The sequence below is a fragment of the Hippopotamus amphibius genome, chromosome 6, assembly GCF_030028045.1.
Source record: "Hippopotamus amphibius kiboko isolate mHipAmp2 chromosome 6, mHipAmp2.hap2, whole genome shotgun sequence".
Taxonomy (NCBI): Eukaryota; Metazoa; Chordata; class Mammalia; order Artiodactyla; family Hippopotamidae; genus Hippopotamus; species Hippopotamus amphibius.
Window position 1 is genome coordinate 105310702 of NC_080191.1, and position 20982 is coordinate 105331683.

At 39.0% G+C, this 20982-nt stretch overlaps 1 protein-coding gene across 4 annotated transcripts in view; it reads right to left on the bottom strand.

Moving 5' to 3' along the window:
• SATB1 (SATB homeobox 1) overlaps window positions 1–20982 on the bottom strand; it is a 78623-nt gene that overhangs the window by 53062 nt on the left and 4579 nt on the right. For all 4 annotated transcript variants that reach the window (XM_057739514.1, XM_057739511.1, XM_057739513.1 and 1 more), the window contains 3 exons: window positions 17116–17292; window positions 16217–16343; window positions 15333–15456 (listed from right to left, as the gene is read on the bottom strand). In XM_057739514.1, the coding sequence (XP_057595497.1) occupies window positions 15333–15456; window positions 16217–16343; window positions 17116–17292 (428 nt within the window). The remainder of the gene's footprint in view (window positions 1–15332; window positions 15457–16216; window positions 16344–17115; window positions 17293–20982) is intronic.

A 20982-nucleotide genomic window follows, 5' to 3' on the forward strand; every position in this document is an offset into this window, starting at 1 on the left:
AAGAAACACCTCCTGTTTGATAATACAAAGAATGGAGAATCAAGACTGATAACATTTTCCTACAGGGTGGGGATGGACAGTGCGCAGGCAGACAAAGATCCACTTTTCTAAGGAGGGAGGTTTGGGATTCTTCTGTCAATCAAAAGGAGATACTGGTTTAAAAAGATTACTAACTGAAAAGATTACTCACTAAGCTGTGAGTCCATGCAGGTCTGGGGCTCTGCATTACTTTCCAGCCCAAATGCCTGGCGTGTATTAAATACGCACTAAATGTTCATTTGATGAAGCAGAATCAGCTAAACCTGCATTCAAGTCTGATATGTGTCACACACTGGTAGTGTGACCTCGGTCAGATTAATCGACCACTATGACAATTCCCCGAACAAAACAGAAATGACGGCAGCAGTCACCTCATGGGGCTGTTCTGAGAATCCACACATACAGGCATTTTTTTTTTTTCATCCAGCATATATCTATGGAACTCCTACTGTGTGCCCAGCACTGGACAAGCCACTAGAAAATTACTGACTTGAAGAGACATACGATCTCCACTTGAACAGACAATAAAGTAATGAATGTGATGCAATTAGCACAGAGCCTGGAACATACCCAGTATGGACTTAAGAGAAGTTAATTACTGTGACAACCCTCCACCTCCCTTCTCATTGGCTTTTATTATATGATCACATTTCAGGTCAGTCAAAAGACTGCTTTAGATAACGAGTCTTAGATACCATTTTCAAACAATGTACGTTAAGTCAAAGAAATTTTCTTATGAAGAACAAAGAGGATACAAATTAAATGATTCAATGAGAAGTCGGGTCAAGGGATAACAAGGGAAAACATCCATGAAAAAGAGCATTTCCATTTCTTTCAATATTTCAATCTGGTGGTATCTTCCGAAGCTGGCCTGCAGCTACCAGGTGGTAGCTGACACCAAGAAAACAGCACCACTCCTCTGACTCGTTTGATCCATGCTCTCTCATATCTTCAGGTAATAGCTACTCACCTAGGATACAATTTCATGGGAACTCCTACAAGGCCCTTCCAGGCTGCCCAGACCTCCTGCGCACAGCACCACTGTGGCACTTGTCAAGCTGTTTATTTCCTACTAGGCAGTGAGGCTTGGGGCTTATCTCCATACAGCCTGCACTCATCACAGGGCCGGGCACATATATGGTGATCAATAAAAGGTCACTGAAATAAGTCATGACTGCAGGCCACCTCTCTCTTTGTTTTCTTAAAGGTCAAAGGTAATGGCAGGTTAATTGTCACAGGAATCTTTTCAATCCATCACTTTTAGCTGTCAAGCTCGAACTCAAAGGGTCTGAAGAACCTTTGTTCTTCAATTTGCAAGAGATCCCTTCCCAGGTTTCTGAAGCTACTTCCACACAGATGTCTCGGAAGTCACAGAGCTCGGTGCTTGCGTTCTCTCAGATCTCTGGGTGTCTATTTATACGAGCTTCTCCAGAGCACTGGGAAAAGGGCACGACTTGCCTGGCAAGTCTTCCTATGTAGTGGCCAGTCTGTGTAAAGCATCCACGTTCAGGGCCTAAAATAACCAGGCTGATAAACCTCCTTTGGTTTAAATCCTAAGTTCAAACGCTACCCTGGAACACAGAACCAGGAAGAGGCGCAAGCTTCCAGTATCAGGAAATGTAATTTGGAAGTCGGCAGAAATTGGCTGTGGGTCTCCTAACCCCAGTGTGACACAATATTCTCATCCTAGGAGCCAAGTTGTAAGCTTTTCTAAGATCCATGAAGCACATGTCTGCACCCTATGAGGAGCTCCGGCTCTTTCGGAGAGTCTGCTCGAGTTCCGATCTGAAAGAATGCCATCTTCACAGATACCCGGGTTCTCTAGAATGATACCATCTGCCACAGGCTGAGCTTCCTTTTCAGCCAAATACATTATTTATAACCTTTCTAATTGTGAAAAGGTAAGGGTGGAATTTTTCTACAGCCTGCCTTCGATATGGTTAGAACATTCTGAACCTTTGCTCTCAAATACTGCAGGTCTCTGAATTTGAAAAACAAAAAACAACCCCCCAAACCCACAAGGCATTGGTGGAGGTTATACAATTTTTCAAAATATCCTATCCTTTCAAGCCCCTGCTAGAATAGGACATACACTGTAGGTATGTATTTGTAACACATTTAGAAACCGAAGGAAGAGAGTCTTATTTTTCTCTTTGGTCATCTTAGCAACCAAGGAAGAGGTTTGGGGAGAGGTGAGGCCTTCTGGAAAAAAGGTTCACCAACCAGGGAAAGGCAGGGATCTGATTACCCTTAAAATTGCTTTGTTGTGCCTTTAACAACAACAAAAAAACCCACCCCCAAACAATGCTAATCAGGTTATTCAATCATTTAAACCAAAACTGTTCATGCTTTTCTGCCAAATCAACCAACCACAGCAAAATCTGTTATCTCTGATTGCTCAGCTTCCAGTCAAAAAAAACAGTTAACCCCCACTGTACCAAAAGTTTTCCAAAATACCCTCGAAGCGCTGCGTGCCCATGGAGAAGAAAGAGAAAACCAGAGAAAACCATGCCATCTTTAAAGGGTAATTGGAGTGCTGGACCCTATTTGCATATTACAATATACTCTCATGAACTACGCAGCCTGTACCGGAAGCCAGCAGCTCCCTTGCATCCTTGTGATCGCCACACAGGCTTTCTGTGCACAATTTTTTTTTTTTTTTTTTTTTTTAAACAGGACTGTGATATCATGATCAAAACTTACTAAAGACTTGCGGATGGTTTCACTGAGGTGGGAGGAGGCCGTCAGAGCCTCTACAAAATGGTGGTTCACCCACGTTTAAAGCTTTCAGGCTCCATCAGCAGAGAGGGCAAAAGCTACAACATCTTATTTACACAATTATCTAAATACGATTAAACAGCTGATGGACAAATATTAAACTGGAAAATGTATAGTCATTTCAGCTTAATGTAATCCTCTTTCTGTAAACACCCAAGATGATTTTTTTCAACCAGAACAGTCCTGACATCTCATAAGCCTAAGGGTGAATAGCAAGAGATTGTTTTTGATAGTTATAAATATTCAAAAGACATGCAGACCATCTGCTTTCATAATACAGGTAAAGCAGGACTGAAATGGGGACTGCTGTATAAAAATGATTCTTTTAACAAAGTCTTCCTCTCCTCGAAAACTATAAAGACAGATGTCAAAAACTGTTTACACAGAGCAATCAGGAGCGTGCAAAATGTAATATTCCTTTTACACACAGTGCTTGCTAAAGAGATTTTTTTTCCCCTTTTTCTTCCCATCTGTGTGTTGCAACACATTTCTACAAGTTAAAAACATTTTTTTTCAAACAGAGATCTCATGAATACCCAAAAACATGCTATCTGGTTTCTGAATGCTAATTAATTTCAACTAAGGAATCTGAATATCTTCTTCTGTAGGAAGGAATGTATGTTTTGAATCAGAATACTCTAGAGGCAGCAAGGGAAATCATCTTGCACAGGTTTAATTCTGCAAGGCGATTTTTCATGGTTCCACCTTGTCTGTAATATATATCTGGTACATCCATGTCTTAAAGGAAAGCACATCACTGCTAATGTCTTTGGCATAAAGTCTAAAATAATTGTTTTCTGAAATAAATGTCTGCACTTGCAGGATGTATATACAGAAACCTTTAACTTCTCAGACGACACAGAATGATGCTTTATAAAGCCCTGCAGTTAATTTTCAGGGCTGGAACACTAATCTTGACAGTAACCTTTTTATGTATTGTATTAATGGTACAGAGACATTAAGCACCTTTTTATAATTTTCAATAAAATGAGCATTTACTGAACAATCTGTCAAACTGCTGGCTCTCTATTCTTTTACCTTTTTATTTTTTGGGAAGTGTAACGTCACACACTCGGCTGGCCCTCCCCTTTCTCCAGGTCCTGTCTGCCTATGGCCTGAATTTTCACAGCAGGTTTTTAGATGTGTGTGGGAAACTTAAAGGTCAAACTTTAACTTCAGATCAAGTGGAATCAACTCCATGTTCAAATACAGTTTTAACAGGGATTCTCGGTAAATGGGGTTTTCTTTTCATCCCAAAGGACATCAACTACTACAAACAAGCTCTAAAAGGCATCACAGGAGATGGTAACATGGAACAAATTTGTTGCAAATTCACAGGTAGTCCCCATCTGGTACTGGGGGAGGAGGGGGAGGAAGGAAATCGGGCTTCAATTTATGGGAAGCAAACAAAAGGATTTCTAAGTGTCGTATTCTGTTTGTGATGTTAGCTTACGTTCCCCAAATCTTTCCCTCTGGATCCTCTACTGCTTTCTAAGCTATTCTCTTGGGAGATACAACTGGGGCATATTCGGCATCTCAATTTGTTGAGAAGAGACTAATCACTTCTAAATTTTACTTAAACTCCAGTTGTCATAGTTATGGCTCCTGCCATCCTGATCAATCCCAGTGCCTGAAAAGGGCATCTTCACCCAAGTCACCCTCGTATCGTGCTAAAAATAGAAACTCGGTACAAAGCTCCAAAGGAACATGTAGGGAAGCACAGAAGAAAACCCGGACAATTCTGTTTTAATTTTCTTACTACATTTCCTAAAGATGAAACTGTGATCGTTTCAAAGCACAGAGATTTTATTAAATGATTTAAATAGCCAATTCATAATTTTTAAAGGAAATGCTGGTTCACAGTTCATATGGCTTTTCCGCATAATTAATTTTACAGAAGGCCCAGATAATATCTTCTGACCAGATTCTCTATTCTGTCTTTTTGTGTAAGTATCCGTCTAGATCTTTCTTACTCTACTGAAACCTTCCTATTCAAACAAATTGAATATGTTAGTAAAGAGCTTAAATTAGAAAATATTTGCTGAAAAGTGTATTATTCCTAACTGCATGTAACATTTCAAACTGACTGCACACAGAGGCTTAGGCCTGTTCACGTGCAACATGAAGGGAAATGAACTAGATGATCTGCAAGGTCCCTTCTAACAGCTTGAAGATTCTATGGGATCTGTATATATTCCCAAACATAGGACCTATAGGGTCTTCTTTAGTGACTAAAGAAGATGCAATTGTAACACATAACATCCACTCACCATGCAGACATCCCCAACTACAGTTTTATTTTTTTAGGAAGGTTGAAGTCCCTTTGTATCTTGCTTATACCATGATTATTAAAAATATACTATTATTTACTTAAACATTATGCTACTCCAAATAGAATTTTCACAAGTTTTTCATTAGATAAATCTAAATCTAATGACTCTTATTGGATTTGATAGCAAAAATTGTTTCCTAAGATTCTACATCTTGAGCACTTGGAATGCTTGCTGCTTCTTTCTCTGATGGCCCTTGTGTGGTTAAATCTCCTATTCTCTACAGAGATTAAAATTTCTCATATCTGTACTTAGAAATAATAGGAAAAAATACCAAATTTGTATTAAATTCCAGAGGTCCTAAATAAAGCATTTTCACAGAGTGAAAAAAAGAACTAAAGTAGCTTGAACAATCCATTTTTCCAAAAGTAAATACTAGAATCAGACTCTATAACTCTTCACAGATTTTATATTCCTTCCTTCCTTGTATGAACGCTATTAGATTTTTAAGGCACACTGCCTAAAAATTGGGGGGAAAAGTAAGACTGGTTTTTAGCTTTTTGTGGGGCCAAAACCTTCAGGCGTCTCATGAAATTGATGAAAGCTCTCCCCACATACATACCCCCCAAAAGAGGCTTGGAACTTCTGTGTTTGCACAAACCCTTGGGAGCCCCCTGCATGGTCCGTGGATCCCACTCAGATCTGAGCCAAGATCTCACAGGAGACTGAGGGCTAAATCATGTCTTTGATTTCTGTGTTTTATTAGTTGTTAGTCAAGATTTCCCATGTCTACTAAAGAAATACAAACCAATGTCACCTCTGGATGAGGTCATAGAGAAAAATCACATGAACCCAGCTCATTTCCATCAATATTATGAAAATGCTTCACAGTTTAGGAAAATGCCATGTAGTGGTAATCACCGCTTTGGAAGTTACGGCGAAATGGTAAAAAATGTGCTGGACGGACTGCCCATCATGAAGTAAGGAGCTCCGTCCACCACCACCAGGGGCGTGAGCTCCAGCTGAGCCGGTGCTCCTGCAGAAAGGTGGACAAACCAAGCCCCCAAGGCCTCTTCTGGAACAGCTCAACACTTATCTCCACTTGCAGCTCTCTCTAAATTCAGGTGATTCTGGACCTTCACACAGCTGACTTTTGCACATTATATGTTTATAGCCCCAAACGGATGCCAAATACAGACTGTGGAACCTCAGCTGAGCAAGGGACATTGTGAGCTAACACGGGGTGATAATAACTGCTAGCATTTCTATCTTGGCAGTGTCAGCATCTTACCCTATCAATCATTTGATTCCGCTATTGGCATTCCCCTCTTTATATATTTTTTTAAATATGAGAAATAGACTAATAGTAAAAAAGCATGGATCTCAAATATAACACAATTGAGACAAAATGAAAACTATCAGCTGTGCTGAAATACACGGTTGATCATAAAAGAAAAATTTTAAATGTGCATGGAAATATGTTGAAGATTGTGCTTAACAGTGATGCATAATTAGGTCTTTTTATTTTAAAAAATTTTTGTGTTTTAGATTTGTTTTTTTGGATGTGGACCTTTTTTTTTTTTAAAGTCTTAATTGAATTTGTTAAATGTTGCTTCTGTTTTCTATGTTTTGGGGTTTTTTTTTGCTGTGAGGCATGTGGGATCTTAGCTCCCTGACCAGGGATTGAACCCACACCCCTTGCGCTGGAAGGCGAAGTCCCAACCACTGGACTACCAGGGAAGTCCCTACTTAGGTCTTTTATAGCAGTTTTTAGATTCTCTGGGTCCCTTGTACCTCCCAAGACTATTGTTCTGTTTATAAACAGAGAAAGTTTTGTACATATAGTCAAGAACATTACGGTATAAGCAAACATATGGGACAGCTTGGAAAATCAGTAGGTTTTCTTAGATGAAAATGCAGAAGTAATTTGCTCTTGGTAAGGTAAATTAAAAATTCAGAATTAAGTGAAACAGGAAAAGTATTTTGTAAAGCAGGATATTACAGATAAGGCTACACATAAAATACTACGAATAAAACTACTGACATAAATTTGTTGGTTCACAAAATAAACATGATGAAAATTCTAAGAGGCTGTTTCGGTCTGACAAATATGCCTGAGACCCTACTGTGTACCAGATCTCTGAACGTGAGGATGAGTAAACCTAGTCCCTCTGTGACCATCAATTACAGCTCACACACGCGCAGAACCGAGGCAGCCCACAGATAATCACAGGACAATGTGGAAAGTGCTACGGGCGGGCGGGACCAGAGCCTTGGATGTACGGAGTGCTGGGAGGGCAGCTGAAAGGACACTGGGAAAAACTCACATCCAGAGGACAGTCCCCGCGAGGCATCTATTTCCCTTGTCCCTTCTAAGCTATCATATCTGCTTAACTTTCAAATGTGCTCGTTAAAATCATAATGCTTGAGTCTTCCCCTACTTCCACGTTAAGATACATGGGAAATTTATGATGATTGTAAGGACAGTGCTAAAAGCATTCCTTAAAGGTGAGAAGGAGTTATAAAACAGCCCTTTAATTTTTTCACAAATGAAAAGTTCCTAGTTTTTTCCATAAAAGAGTCATGCTTGTATCAAAATCGTCTATGTAGGAATGAAGTTTCTTAGACCCACAAGTGTGATTTCAAACTCTCAATCCCCATGCTGTAGAAAACTAAGTGTTATACTGTACTTCTGAACTGAGCGCTGCTCCAAATGCTTTACAAGTATTACCTCATGTAATTCTCCTAACAATCTGAAAAATTGGTACTATTATCTTGCTATTTATAGATTAAAAAATTGAGGCGTGGAGAGTCGCTTGCCTGAATTCAGAGCGGTAAGGACAGAGCTCACATTCTTCACTCTTATGGAATGAATGCTATTAGCTCACAAATTAGGTGACAGCAAAGAGCAGTTCTGATGAAACGTACCACTTCAAAAGATAATTCCATTAAGAAATAAAAAGAAAATGAGATCAAGCTCTGCCCTATGTTAACATAACCGAGGAGAGTCAATACATTTTGGGAAATATTGATTTTGACGCTTCGTAAAGGTAATACTTGTTTTGGTTTGTTCCACGTTTTTCAACTGCGTAGGAATAAAATGCTGGATTGACAGTAAAATGGGACAAGCCTAGGATGGTCGGGTGGTACCCAATGATGAAACGCCCTGTCTTGTCATCTAGATAAGAATGTGATCTCAAATGATGCTAACAATTAAAGCTTTAATCGTTCCTAACTTTCAACACATCATCTGGTTTGCCTCTTGAACCTCTTGAGTAAACTAAATTAGATTAGCATTTTTATGGGAAAATATTGCCATATAAGAGAATAGTTTTTTGACAAGGAGAAATAAAAAGATAATGACTGAACAGGATGAAGTTTTAGAGAAAGAATGAGAGAAAGGAAAATGACTCAAAGGAAGTCAGCCACCTTCTCTACAATGAGGAATTCTACAGCCTTCTGAATCGTCCATAATGAAACTCCAGCACCCCATAATAATACTGCATATTAGAACCCAATACAGTCTTACATTTTTGTAGCACCCTTCATGCAAGGATCCCAGGGTGCTTTACAATCATTATGAGTTAAAATTAAAACTGAAGCACATACAATTCCTAAAAGAACCATTTTAAAAATGCTAAACAGAACAAATAACTTTTAAGTCTAGATTTAAAAGTCCCAATAGACAGAGCGTTCCTTACTTCAATTGGCAATGAAGAGCCCAGCTGACGCTCTCTCCTGTTATGTTAAAGGCTCTCTTATTTTTTTTTTTAATACTCAGAGCACCTTACAATCAAGCAGTTTCAAAAGAAAGAGGAAAAAAATTGGGTGCACGTAATATGTTTGTTTTGATTATTCTGAATTTAGGGTTTCCTGTTTGTTTATGAGTTTGTTTGGGGCCCAAATCTGACATGAAATAAAACAGGTTTAAAAAGCAAATCCAGATAAAGCCCAACTTGAAATTTAAGTAGTCATTTTGACAAAAGACACTGCAAAAGCACTTTAAAACTAGCTCTGTTTGAGCAAAAAAATCTGATTGATTAGCATGATTTGGTTAACTTAAAAAAAAAATAGAAAATAGCATTTAATAGGCTTTCTCTCAGGCCATGTCTACTCCTAAGCCTTGGCAGTATTTATTATTCTGCAAAAAAAAAAAGGGGGGGGGGAAATGCACTCATGATATGGTAATTTTCCTTGCATTAGTGATTTTGAGGTCAAAGGGAACCTGTTCAGATCTAAAACAAAGCATAGGTAAAAATCTATTAAGTGAAAATGAAGTGATCACACACTGTTAAAGCACTCTCTAAATTGGCATGGCTTAAACTCTTTTTATGTTTTACTATTGTGAAAAGACAGTGACCATAAAATATTTGAGATCAATCCATTTGAAGTTAGATGCTTTATTACGTTTGGCTTTTTTGAAAGGTTACAGGGAACTAATATCAGGAAAACCATTATGTATCTAAACTGCCTAAAAATGAGCCTGACGGATGAGATGCAAAAAGGAAAACTCGCAATTTGGAGGACAAGTCTATCGTAGGTGCTAAGTATTACATTATTCACACAGAACAGGGACCTCCCTGTCTCATTTGAAAGAGGTACTAGAGTGAAGTAATAAGTGGTTCAAAAAAGGAGACAGAAAAAAATGATTTGGTGTATGTTCTGCAGTTCACACAACTGCCCATATAAGACTGGTTTACCATTTCCTTTATAGGTCTCGCCATTAATACAATTGCTGAAAGTGGTAATAAAATCCAATTAGTATCAAGTACTTCAGTGCCTGGCAAGGCAGATATTCATAACCTCGGATTCCCATGGGCAGTCGGGTGAAAACTGGGGAGAGTTTTGTCATTTCAAAGAGGAAAGAAAGCTCCTACATGGAGCTTTTCCTCAAAATATATGCTATTTAACGACAAGATTTAAAACAGATCTACAACACTACGCTAGGAGGGGGCAGGTACAAAATGCTACAAGCATGTCTCAAACAGGAAACTTTATTCTTCAACAGAGCTGCCAGTTCTATCCTTGTTCAGCGTATCAAGCCAGTGAATGACTAAGGTCTATATTTTCAATTGACTTCAGAAATTGCCTACTGTTTCCCATGCAAATACCTAACACCTTCTTGGGGGTCAAGACAAAGGGCTATTAGCTCAATTACACCTACTGACCCAGACAGGACTTGAGGACGGGGAGAAGTGACTGCCACAGTGCCCTTACAGTCAAACCTCTTGGAACCTCCCAAATACCAGATCAACCCAAGTTGGCCTCTGTGGTCTAAATCACCCCCGCATGCTCTAAATTAGCGGTTTGATGGTATTTTTAAAGCGAGTCAGTGTAAGAATGACAAAATCAGAGATACAAAAACAAAACATATGTTAAAGAGAATTTTCACCAGTGAGAATAAATACAATTGGAAAACTATAAGTAGTTATCAATACTTCAGAGAAATGTATTTTATAAAACATCAAATTAGTTGGAGAAAGGTTTTTTAAAAAGTCCTCTGTCTTTCCTTCCTTCCATCCATCCATGCATCCATCCATGCATCCATCCATCCACCCATGCATCCATCCATCCAAGAATACTTGACTAAGCTCACAGGATCTGGGTATGAATTCTCACCCCTCTGTTTCACCTGCTCTGTGACCATGGGACTTGCTTAAACACTCCATGGTTCAGTTTCCTTACCTGAAAATGGGGATATAAAAACATCTACCACTTAGGATGAAAGACACACTCTTGATATTGCAAAAGTACTAAATGAAAGTTACTATTATTTCAACTACTAAGATGTGTCACCCTTATTACTCCATAGAAAATAGAATGCTTGTCACACAGCAGACTGTCGATACATATTTTTGAATGAATAAATATGTGACTGTGAATAAATTTCACAGGTTAGACTCTCAAGTGAAATACAATGTATGAATATTGAGGTTGGATAGTCTCTGGATAGAATGTTATTATTAATGTTTACTGAAATTTTTTCAGAAATGTCATTTTGGTCCAAAAATTATGGGAAAAAAAAATAGAAAGCACAGTTAAATATATATATATATGCTAATGGATAGGGATTTTTTTAAATTGGTGCTTTGTATAATACTGACTGAAAATCAGCTGAACATGGGGGCTGATTAATGTCTACGGAAGTAACTGTCAAGTTTCAGAGAAATGGGCACAGTTAAACGCTAAGCTTCAGGAAGGCAGGACAATTTCTTTTCACCTGTTCTGCCAGTACCCAATTAAAAGCCTAACACATTCTACATCCCTAGATGCTGTCAGAAAAAGGAAAACCAAACAATCATTTTTCTCCATATTACTTCCAAATGGAATGTTTGGATCTAAATCCTTTTTATATAGGTTTTGTTACTTGAAAATAAAAATGACAATTCTCACTTTATGGAGGACTTGGGCTTGGAGCTACTTCTCCAAGGTGAGAAATGAAACAAAGAACCAGTACCTTAAAAATATGAAAGTGGTGATGTGTGAGCATGATTGTGTGTGTGTACTCAAGTGTGCGTGTGTGTGTGTGTGTGGTGGGGAGGGAGCAGTAAAAATGCCCACATATCAGATTAAAATCCCTTAGGAATATGTGACCTAAACATTTTTCGAAGGAAGACACTAGTCTGGCAGAAGTAATAACTGACCTTTTACTTATGATACTTTTAACAAAATGAATCTATCCTTGTATTGAATATATATATATATTTACCTAGTGTTTAAGTTCAATTTCCAAAACTTCAGGGAAAACTAAAATCAAAATAAAACGTTTTATTGTAAATCAAAATATTTACTTTTTCAAATCCACTTTACCTTCCAAATCCATACTCTCCAAGTTTCCATGACCACAAGCTTTCTTGTCCCCACGTCAGATTTTATTCTCTCCTTTTTACTTGCAGGTCAGAATACAACACCCACCTTATCTAACCACATCCACTGAAAAAAGCAAGAGTAATAACAAAACACCCAACCTCAGATCTATAATGAGCTAAGGGTTTCTTATGCCTTAGAACGGTTTACAAAAATAAACAAACACATGGTACAAAAACCTTAATAAATGGATGTCAATCTATTTGGGCAGATTTATGAGAGGAGAGCAGTCACAGAAACACAGGTCCGAATTATAAATCAAACCACAGGTACACTTATGGAATTTCTGCAGCTAGAGAAAACCTTGCAAAGATTACCCAAGAAAACACGGCAGCTAAACCTAAGTCTTCATTTTAAAATCAACGCTTTAAAACTTCTCATGGAGAAAGCACTTTCGGGTCACTCACCAACTAGCATTTTGATTTTAGTCTCTAGGGACACTGGCTCCAAAGAGGAGTCCGGGAAGGATAACACCTTCTAGTTCTAAGATTCCAGGTGCAAACTAGACTTGCTCTTTGCAAGTGTGGGACAATCCTCCCGGGAGTGCTGGAGGGCAGGCCTGTCCGACACCGCAGGCAAATTCCTCGGGCTGCCCTCCCCCCCCACTCCTGGCCTCTACTCAGCAAAGGGAATCGACTTGGCCACAGGGTGGACATTCTGCTCAGTATATCAATAAGGGACCCGACAGCCATATTCAAGACTGGAGTATTTTACCATAGTAAACAAAAGCAAACCCTTAATGTACAGCAAAACGGGGCATACTGAATTGTATGCTACAAGTTCTCAGTGAATGAATCAAAACTCCACGGAGGGGGGGAACAAGTCTTCAGCAGTAGCATTTCTTGGGGTTAGGGCCCATTTTGTACAAGACTGAGGCCGTATTTATTTGCTAGGCATTTTTCACCATAGCATCTTCGTCACCAAATCTCACCAGGGAGGAAAAAAAGAGCAGTTTTTTTGTTTGTTTGTTTTTTTGTTTTTTATCAAGCTCAGCATATATTTGGGGCTGAGGCCTTAGACTGCCTGCGTTTCCTCTAACTAATAACTTCTGACAGAAGAGAAAATAAAGAAGTAGAAAATAGTTCAAAATTAAAACATTCCGAATTGAGTATCAGATTCATGAATTCATTCTAGAGAAAGAAATAGAAGATGATGCAGCAGAATATAAAATAACCCCCTCATTTAGAGAACAAGCTGCACTTTTTCATAATATTAAATATTAAATTAATTTCAAATATTTGCTGTCACGGCTGAATGATGTGTATCTTTTCTTTTCTTTCTTTTTTAAAGAAAGGAAGATTGTAATGACAGCTGATCTTGAAGTTACAGCCCAGTTTAAATCACTTGAGGATGACAGTGGAGTCCCCAGCTACACAGGCCCACATGTTCCTCTCGAGGCCTCTCTACAGACATTCACCCATGTTTGACTTCAAAACTGAGTCCCGAATCTCATTTCGTCAATTCTGTTTAATGTTATAATTGTCTGTATTCAATTCATTTCCCATGATACCATTAAGTAAACTCACAATTGGTATTTATAAGCTATAGTGAGGTGGAGTCCATTGACTGAATGTCATTTAACAATTAGTTCTCACTGCCTGTATCAATAAATACTTCTGCTAGCATCCTCTTCTCCAGCTCAGAGCAAATGCCTTAAATTTTTGCCTGAATTTACGTCTCAAATCAATGGGACATTTAGTCACATGAAGATACATGAGACTCCTATACTGGGTGTTTACAGATATTTTAATGCTGTGTTAAAAAACAAACAAATGAACCTTTATTTCTAGGACATTTCAAATTTTCAAATGCTAGAAACCAAATGACAGATTATCTGGAGTTGTCTGCAAAACCCAAAGTCCCGGAGGTAGGAGTCACCTGTTTCATTATATCATCCTATTGATTTAACTGTGTTTAATTAATTTAAATTACTTCTATTCGATGGTTATAAATTCACATCCTCTCTACTCCAAGGGTGAGAGAGAGAATAGAAGGATATCAGCTAAAATGACAAAAAGACTTTGCTCTGATTTTCAAGAAACGGACACTTAACACCAGAGAATATTTTACCTGCGGCTACAGCTTTCCTTAAAAGAATATAAAAAGCCACCATTAATTATAAACTTAACTCATTTGCTTCATTCCTCTAACTGCTAACAAATATCAAAGTAAAGCTGACGAACTGTAACACAGCAAACCTGAAAAGCATGGAGTTTCCAGGAAACAGCAGCACGAAAGTCCACATGCTTCCTTCCTAAAGTACCCATGTATCTTCACGGCCATCGCCTTAGAAACACATTTCGAGAATACCTCAATTGCAGAAATGTTTCCAGCAGCCACACAGTTCAAGTTCAAATGACTGACAGACTAGCATTCAGACTTACATTTTAAACTTGCATTGAAAGAAAAACTTCAAAAATTTGGAAAAAATCTAGTGAGACCAGCACTTCAAGTATTCTCTAAAGTGGCAACACCTTCATTGTTGTGGACACGAAGGGGTGGCATTATGACACATTTGCATTGTGACCACACACAAGCAATCATGAAGAGCAGGTTCACAGCACCTTCTCTTTTTTATGTGAAGTCAGCTCTGCACCATCAGAAGTGATGTCTGGTTTTACATTTAGCAACAGAGGCAATCTCTCAGTAGAGTTTTAATTGCCCCTCTACCAAAATTCATCCTAAAAACTCAAGAACAATAATAACAAGTCTTTGTTTCATTCCAAAAGTCCCTGATGGTATGACAGGCATCTCAGGGGAAAACATATGATCCCACTTAACCAGCAAACAAACAAACAAAAAGGGATGGATGGGGGGTAAACCAATGCCACAAAACTGGTGACAAAATCCTGATGAATAATAACTACTTAACCGGTAGTTACAGGGAGGAGATTTCTGTTTTCTGTTTTTATTTAAATTTTTTCTTTAACTACATGCTATTTCTTCTTTTTTTGGTAATGAACAAAAGTATCCAAAAGCCACACTCATTTATTCAGGTAGCATGGTGACGTTTTGGACATTAACACTTCCAATACCTTTCCCACTTCCCCAGGGGTTGCTGGAAGTTATACCACCTTTATTCCCTCAAATAAGGGCTCTCAGGACAATGCAGCTTCCAAGCTCAGAGCACTCAGAGGAGGAATCTACAAACAAGCTGGTGTAGAGCTCTGCTGTTTTCCCCAAGGGAGAAAAAGGTGTAAAGGCTCTGTTTTGAATGAGTCGGGCGTATTTTTGAAAGTCACCAGTGGTCACGTCACTTTGCATTTTGGGGAGATTCCTGCTTCCGGAACCGGCTGCTTTAGACTATGGCACCCCATCACACCGCCAACGAGGGCTGCCCACGACGTCTTATCACTTAGGACAAGCGATGCCAAGTACCTGGGAGAGGGGGCACTCCTTGGCCAAGGAACTCTGATTCATATCCTTCAGTAAGTCCTTCAGTGCGTTCCTCACGGTGGTGTGCGACCACTGTTCGGGAGGCAGGTCTTCTAGTTTGGGGCAACTATTGGAGACACAGATTAGAAGGGGGATTATGACAAGATTGCATCCGCTGCAGAACATTCCTTTAAGACAGACAGATTTCATTTTGCGCATCAAACAGATGCATCTGGCGATTGCTCTCGGTCTCCTGATTGTTCCGATTAGTTAATTACTTTATACAACACATCTGCTGTATCGATGCATGAATTATACATCAGCTGCCTGTGGTGGCTATTTTTTCATGTTACTTCTACCTTCCTGCACTGATGCGCTTGGGAAGACAATTTAAGGTGTACTGCTTTCTCAAGAGCCATCATGAAAAACATGAACGTGGGAACCGTTTTCCTTTCAAGACTCCGTTCATACGAATTAACACGGTAAAAAAATATATATATAAATAAAGACGAGCGCGGCAAGAGTGAATCAGGCATTCTTTCACAAAATGTACACAGATGGCACTGTTCATGATATGCAAAAATATTTTTCTCTTAAGTAAACTTTATGTAAAATGCCTTCTTGTAATGCATCATTTAATTGACTACATATAAAAAGTCTTGTCTTTTGATAACCTGCGCAGATCGACACATTTGGGGGGAAAGCTGCTTTTACATCATAGATTGAAGTCAGGAAAATAAAGCAGAAAGGGTAAGGTAACAAAATCGATTCTGGTTCACTGTTCTGAAACACTGAGTGAATCACAACTGAAGGTGGACCAGAGATGCTTTATTTCAAATGATCAGGTAAGTAGCATGTTCTGCCCTAGAACTGTTGTCCTGACTCACCTGTGTAACTGAATTTTCAATGTGACCACATGATACACGTCTTGAAGCATATCTGCTACCGTAGCATCAGGGGCATCTGTCACATAAGACAGTGGTACTGGATTCCACTTTCCAACTTGGATTAGTCCTAATCCAGATAAAGAGAATATGTCACTAAATATTTTACCCTTCAGATAACATATCTAGTAGAAGGCTTTTTTTTTTTTCTTCCATTGCCCCCACCGCAAGCGATACTGTTATTTCTGTTTGAATGATTTTCTTCCCTCTAAAAGGCAGGTCAATGAAAATATTCACAGCTTAGCTTTCCAAATTGTGAAATTATGTAAATGACGGTGGGGTTGTTTATTATTTTGGAAATAAAACCCCATCAATAAAACCTAGGCAGAGGCCACATTTTCCTAACTTACAGGAAGTTCTAATAAGACATAGCTGAACCAGTTCTAAATGGCTTTACGATTTAGATAAGATTCTCTACTGCAATGGGAATCAGCATTGAAAAATACTTTACAGCCCATAAAACCATCAGAAACAGAATAAAAGAAACAGAACTAGATATTCAGTCATAAATGCAAATTGACTCTCAACAGTCCATCTGCTCAAATACGCTCCTCACTTCCTTGTGGGTCCTCAGTGGAGCAGATTATTAAGGTCAATAAGCATACTAATGATTCAGCTGAAGTAATTTAAAAAAAAAAAATCTACCTCGACATTCCACATGAGCAAAATGTGTGTTAACTAAACCAAACTGAATTAAGCCAATTTTTTAAAGCCACAGTCTAGAAGGAACCCATGTAACACACAGGCTACAGTCCTTTGAATGAAAGTATTCGGTTGCTTTCTCTGCAAGGTAAACAAAGGATGCCAAGCAATTTTTCCAACCCCACGTCTGCATTATTTACCTTTGGCCTGGGCAGCAGAGCTATGCGAATAACCCAGAGACAGCAAGGCCATTTCTATCAGCTGGTTGAAAAGCATATCTTTCCTCACCAACACAAACTCTGCGTGCTCCTCCTTGCAATCGTACTCAATGGCGTTTTCATAATGTTCCACCACACAGAAAACCGGTAGCATGGTTCCTATCAAGGAGACAGAGGAAAAAGAGATGCAAACCAGTAATCTTCAGAAATACAGTCTGGGGGGAGGAAAAACGAAGCCATGGAAAGAAATCTTCACCACAGTGAGAGAAGGGGCGACTGTTTCCCAGACACACAGGGATCCAGGCGCGCACGCGCGCACACACACACACACCTGCTTTTATTTTTATTTTTTTTAAGTTGTAAGAGAAATATTGAAATAGAATGTGAACTTGGCCCTAAGGTAACTTGGGCTCTGCTTTAATTTTAACAGTGCATTTCCCCAAATCAATTAATGTAGAATTACCTTTTTGATCAAATCATAAGGCTGACGGGAGATGAGTAAGTGTCTCGTCTGATCTGCTGCGAGTGGTACCCGGTGTGCAAACGTAACTCACTACGCTTGTCTTTGGAAGAACCTACCGTCATGCTTCCTACACGCTTTTGTTAATATTAAACTTTCCCTATCTGTATCCAAACAAATTATCTTTGATTATAAGATTATTAGCGCTTTCCTCCTTTTTTAAGATCTTGACCTTAATGAGTCCATAGAAGAAACACAAAACTTAACCAAACAGATGCTCAAAATACATGATTCCAGTATGTGCATACTGTAGATGAATACGATTTATTTTGATGGTTACTCATTTAATCTACCTGACTAAAAAGATATCACGGTAACCATATGTCTATAAAATGGACAATCTTTGCTAGAGTGTATGAGGTAAAAATGAGAGGAAAGGAAACTGGCCTCATCAGACTTGATATGTTCTCTATAATCCCATGTAATAACTCAGTAGCCAGATGATTAATAAACACAGGCCACACCACTGTTAGCAAAGAGGCTTCTAGAAACAGAAATCACGGAATGCTGTAGTACTCGAGGTGTTTACACAGCGCACTGTCAGACTTCCAGTGATATACGGAAAAGGGTTAAAAGCAGATGCATCTGAACTGTACTGTGGCAAACTGCCAGGAGGGTAGCATCTTTAGCATAAATGATGACAAGGGTTACTTTAACAGGGCACCCAGGATCCCCAATTAGTCCTATAACATTAATGCCCCTATAAGCTCTGCCCTCTGGACTCACAGAATCCAACCAACTTCTGAAGGTGTCGAGTGCCTGCCAAGCAGAGCTGAAAATCAGAATTTCCTCCTGACACCAGAGATGCCCTTTAAAAACGCTCTCCTTGCTTGTTTCTGCTGAACAAAGCCGGCAGTAAAAGCAGCCACATTTTTCTACGTGTGCATCTACACCACAGCTTCAGTGAACTGTTCACAAGAGATTCTAGCTCTGACAAATAAACCCCTTTAGGTTTACTTAGAAAGGCTCACAAACTCATTTGCAGGGACCCAACAGGCTAGGCATGAAAAACAAGCCGCAGAGCTTGCCAATATTCTTGTCACTCATTCGGCTGTTTTATACCAGAGAGAGAACCCGTCAGAGATCAGGAGGAGACTGGGGGAGACCACAGCAAAAACAGCAATATGCAAACTGGTGATTTCTTCCTTGGCTGGAAGGTACTTTGGCAAAGCCTCCTAAACAAATAAACAAAAACCTCCAACCCCTTTTCTTAAGGTATGCTTTCTCATCCCGGCCACACTTTTTATCTAGCACCTGTCAAACAGAAACCCTGCACATGCAAAAGAAGATTTAAAAAAAAAAAAATACTACCATCACCACCAAAAGGCTGTAGGAATTTTGCTGCTTGAAGTAAGCAGAGAAACTTCTACAATTAAACTACATTTTTAAAATGTCACTACGAATGCAATGCTTAAAAAAAAAAAAAAAAAAAGCACTTGAGCAGGAAGTGAAATTACTGTACTTTGGTTTCTCCTCCCCCTGTCCTGAGGTCTTCAAAGAGCTGGGTTACTGATACAACAAAAACATATGCATTGATTTTTCCTCTTATAGAATGATACAGACCTGTTCTGCTCTTTGCTGCTCCTGAGACCTACGAAATAACTGCAGGTTTTTCCAACTTGAAATATATGAGAGTTGTTTTGGACTTTATTTAGAGGGACCCTGTAAGATCATTAAGGTGGCTATGGATAAAGTGACAACAGTAGCCTTTAATTCCCAATCTAGCTGCTAAATCTTCCAGCAAACTGTCACACTGTCCTCCTGATACTGGGAGTCAAGCTGAACAGGAGCTTTCTCTGAACTGTCTGATTATTTGTGCGAGTATCTGGTGAGGCTTCCAACTCCCAGCAACTTCATAACCTTCCTGCATGGAAAGGGGAGTGCACTGGTCACTGCTGACTGCTAAAAATACCGCATGATTTAAACCTGGAGGCAGTCTTAGAAGCTTTTGCTGAAGGTTTATGAGCCTGTGTAAACAGCACGTCTGCCATAAGGAGCAGTGAAGTCTGTAGAATCCCTGTCTAAAACTGTCCTGGCATTAAAGTTTGCTGTGCAAATATCACATAATACCAGAGACAGCTGAAATCTCCTATTTAGGAATTTATGGAACTTATATGTTTGCAGGCGTCAGAAAGTCTTTTTTATAGAGCCCCAGTGCTGCGCAGTACAATATTAATGCACTCTGTTTGAAAAGCCATAATAAATTATATTTTTAATGCTCTTACCCTGGCTTTCTTAAGATGCATACATTCTTGGCAAACAATCAATAAATAGGGTAATCATGAGGCGAGGCCAAAGAATTTGCTGAAGTGCTGTTTTTCCATTTTTAATAGATAAAGATCTAACAATACGGACTGCTGTGTCTGTTCATTTCAGGATCAATATATTCTTTGTTTTCGCCAAACCAAGGAAAAAATAAATGATTGTATGATAAATGTTATGCATCAAACACAATGAAATTCCTCTGCCTGCTAACTTTATCTACTTAATATTCTTGGTGGCTACAAGATGGCATTTTCATCCTTTGCTTTAGCAAATGTAAGGAAAATCTGAATCCTATACACAGTTATTCAGAGACAAATAAAGACCCTCTAAGGCCCACACATTACGCCCAAGATAGGCACTACTTTATAGAAACAACAATGCTGAACGCAGTCAAAGTTGTTAAACTTCACCAATGTAACATAAAATTAGTAGAAAGGAATCACAGTTACATACCCACTCCTTAAAAACTTGTGTAAATCTGCCCTTCTTTTATCAACAATACCCAATTACAGCAAAAGGGAAACACTAGAATCATCAGGTTTTCACTACTAAATAATGAATTTGCTCTGAAGAAAACAAACTACAAAAAAAAAAAAAAAGACATCACAAAACTTTTACATCGTATCGCAGAAGACTTCCATTATCTGTGAAACTGCCTTACAACTAGTAATCCTATGAAAAAGTCAGGTCTGTCCTCAAACAATGTAAACGTCTTAGTCTTAATCAGGGTTAGTTTCGGCAATAGCCACCTCTATATGCTCTACTACAACAACATCTTATCAATGGAAGCCTTGTGTAACTGAGACCATCATATTTAATTCAGTCTTTATCATCCACAACGTCCAAGGGCTCCAGTCTATAGTAGAGTAAGGCACTCTGCTCACACACAGACCCTACACTTTCAAACGTGACTGATACTACAGCCAAAAATGTAACTCATGTCAGATCAGAAAGAAAATCGAGGGCAAAAAATATACAGAGTCAGGTTCTGCCTCTCCACCCCCACACCAAGTGGCCTTGGGTGGACACAGGGCTCGCAGCTTTCCAGGATTTGGCTTGAAAAT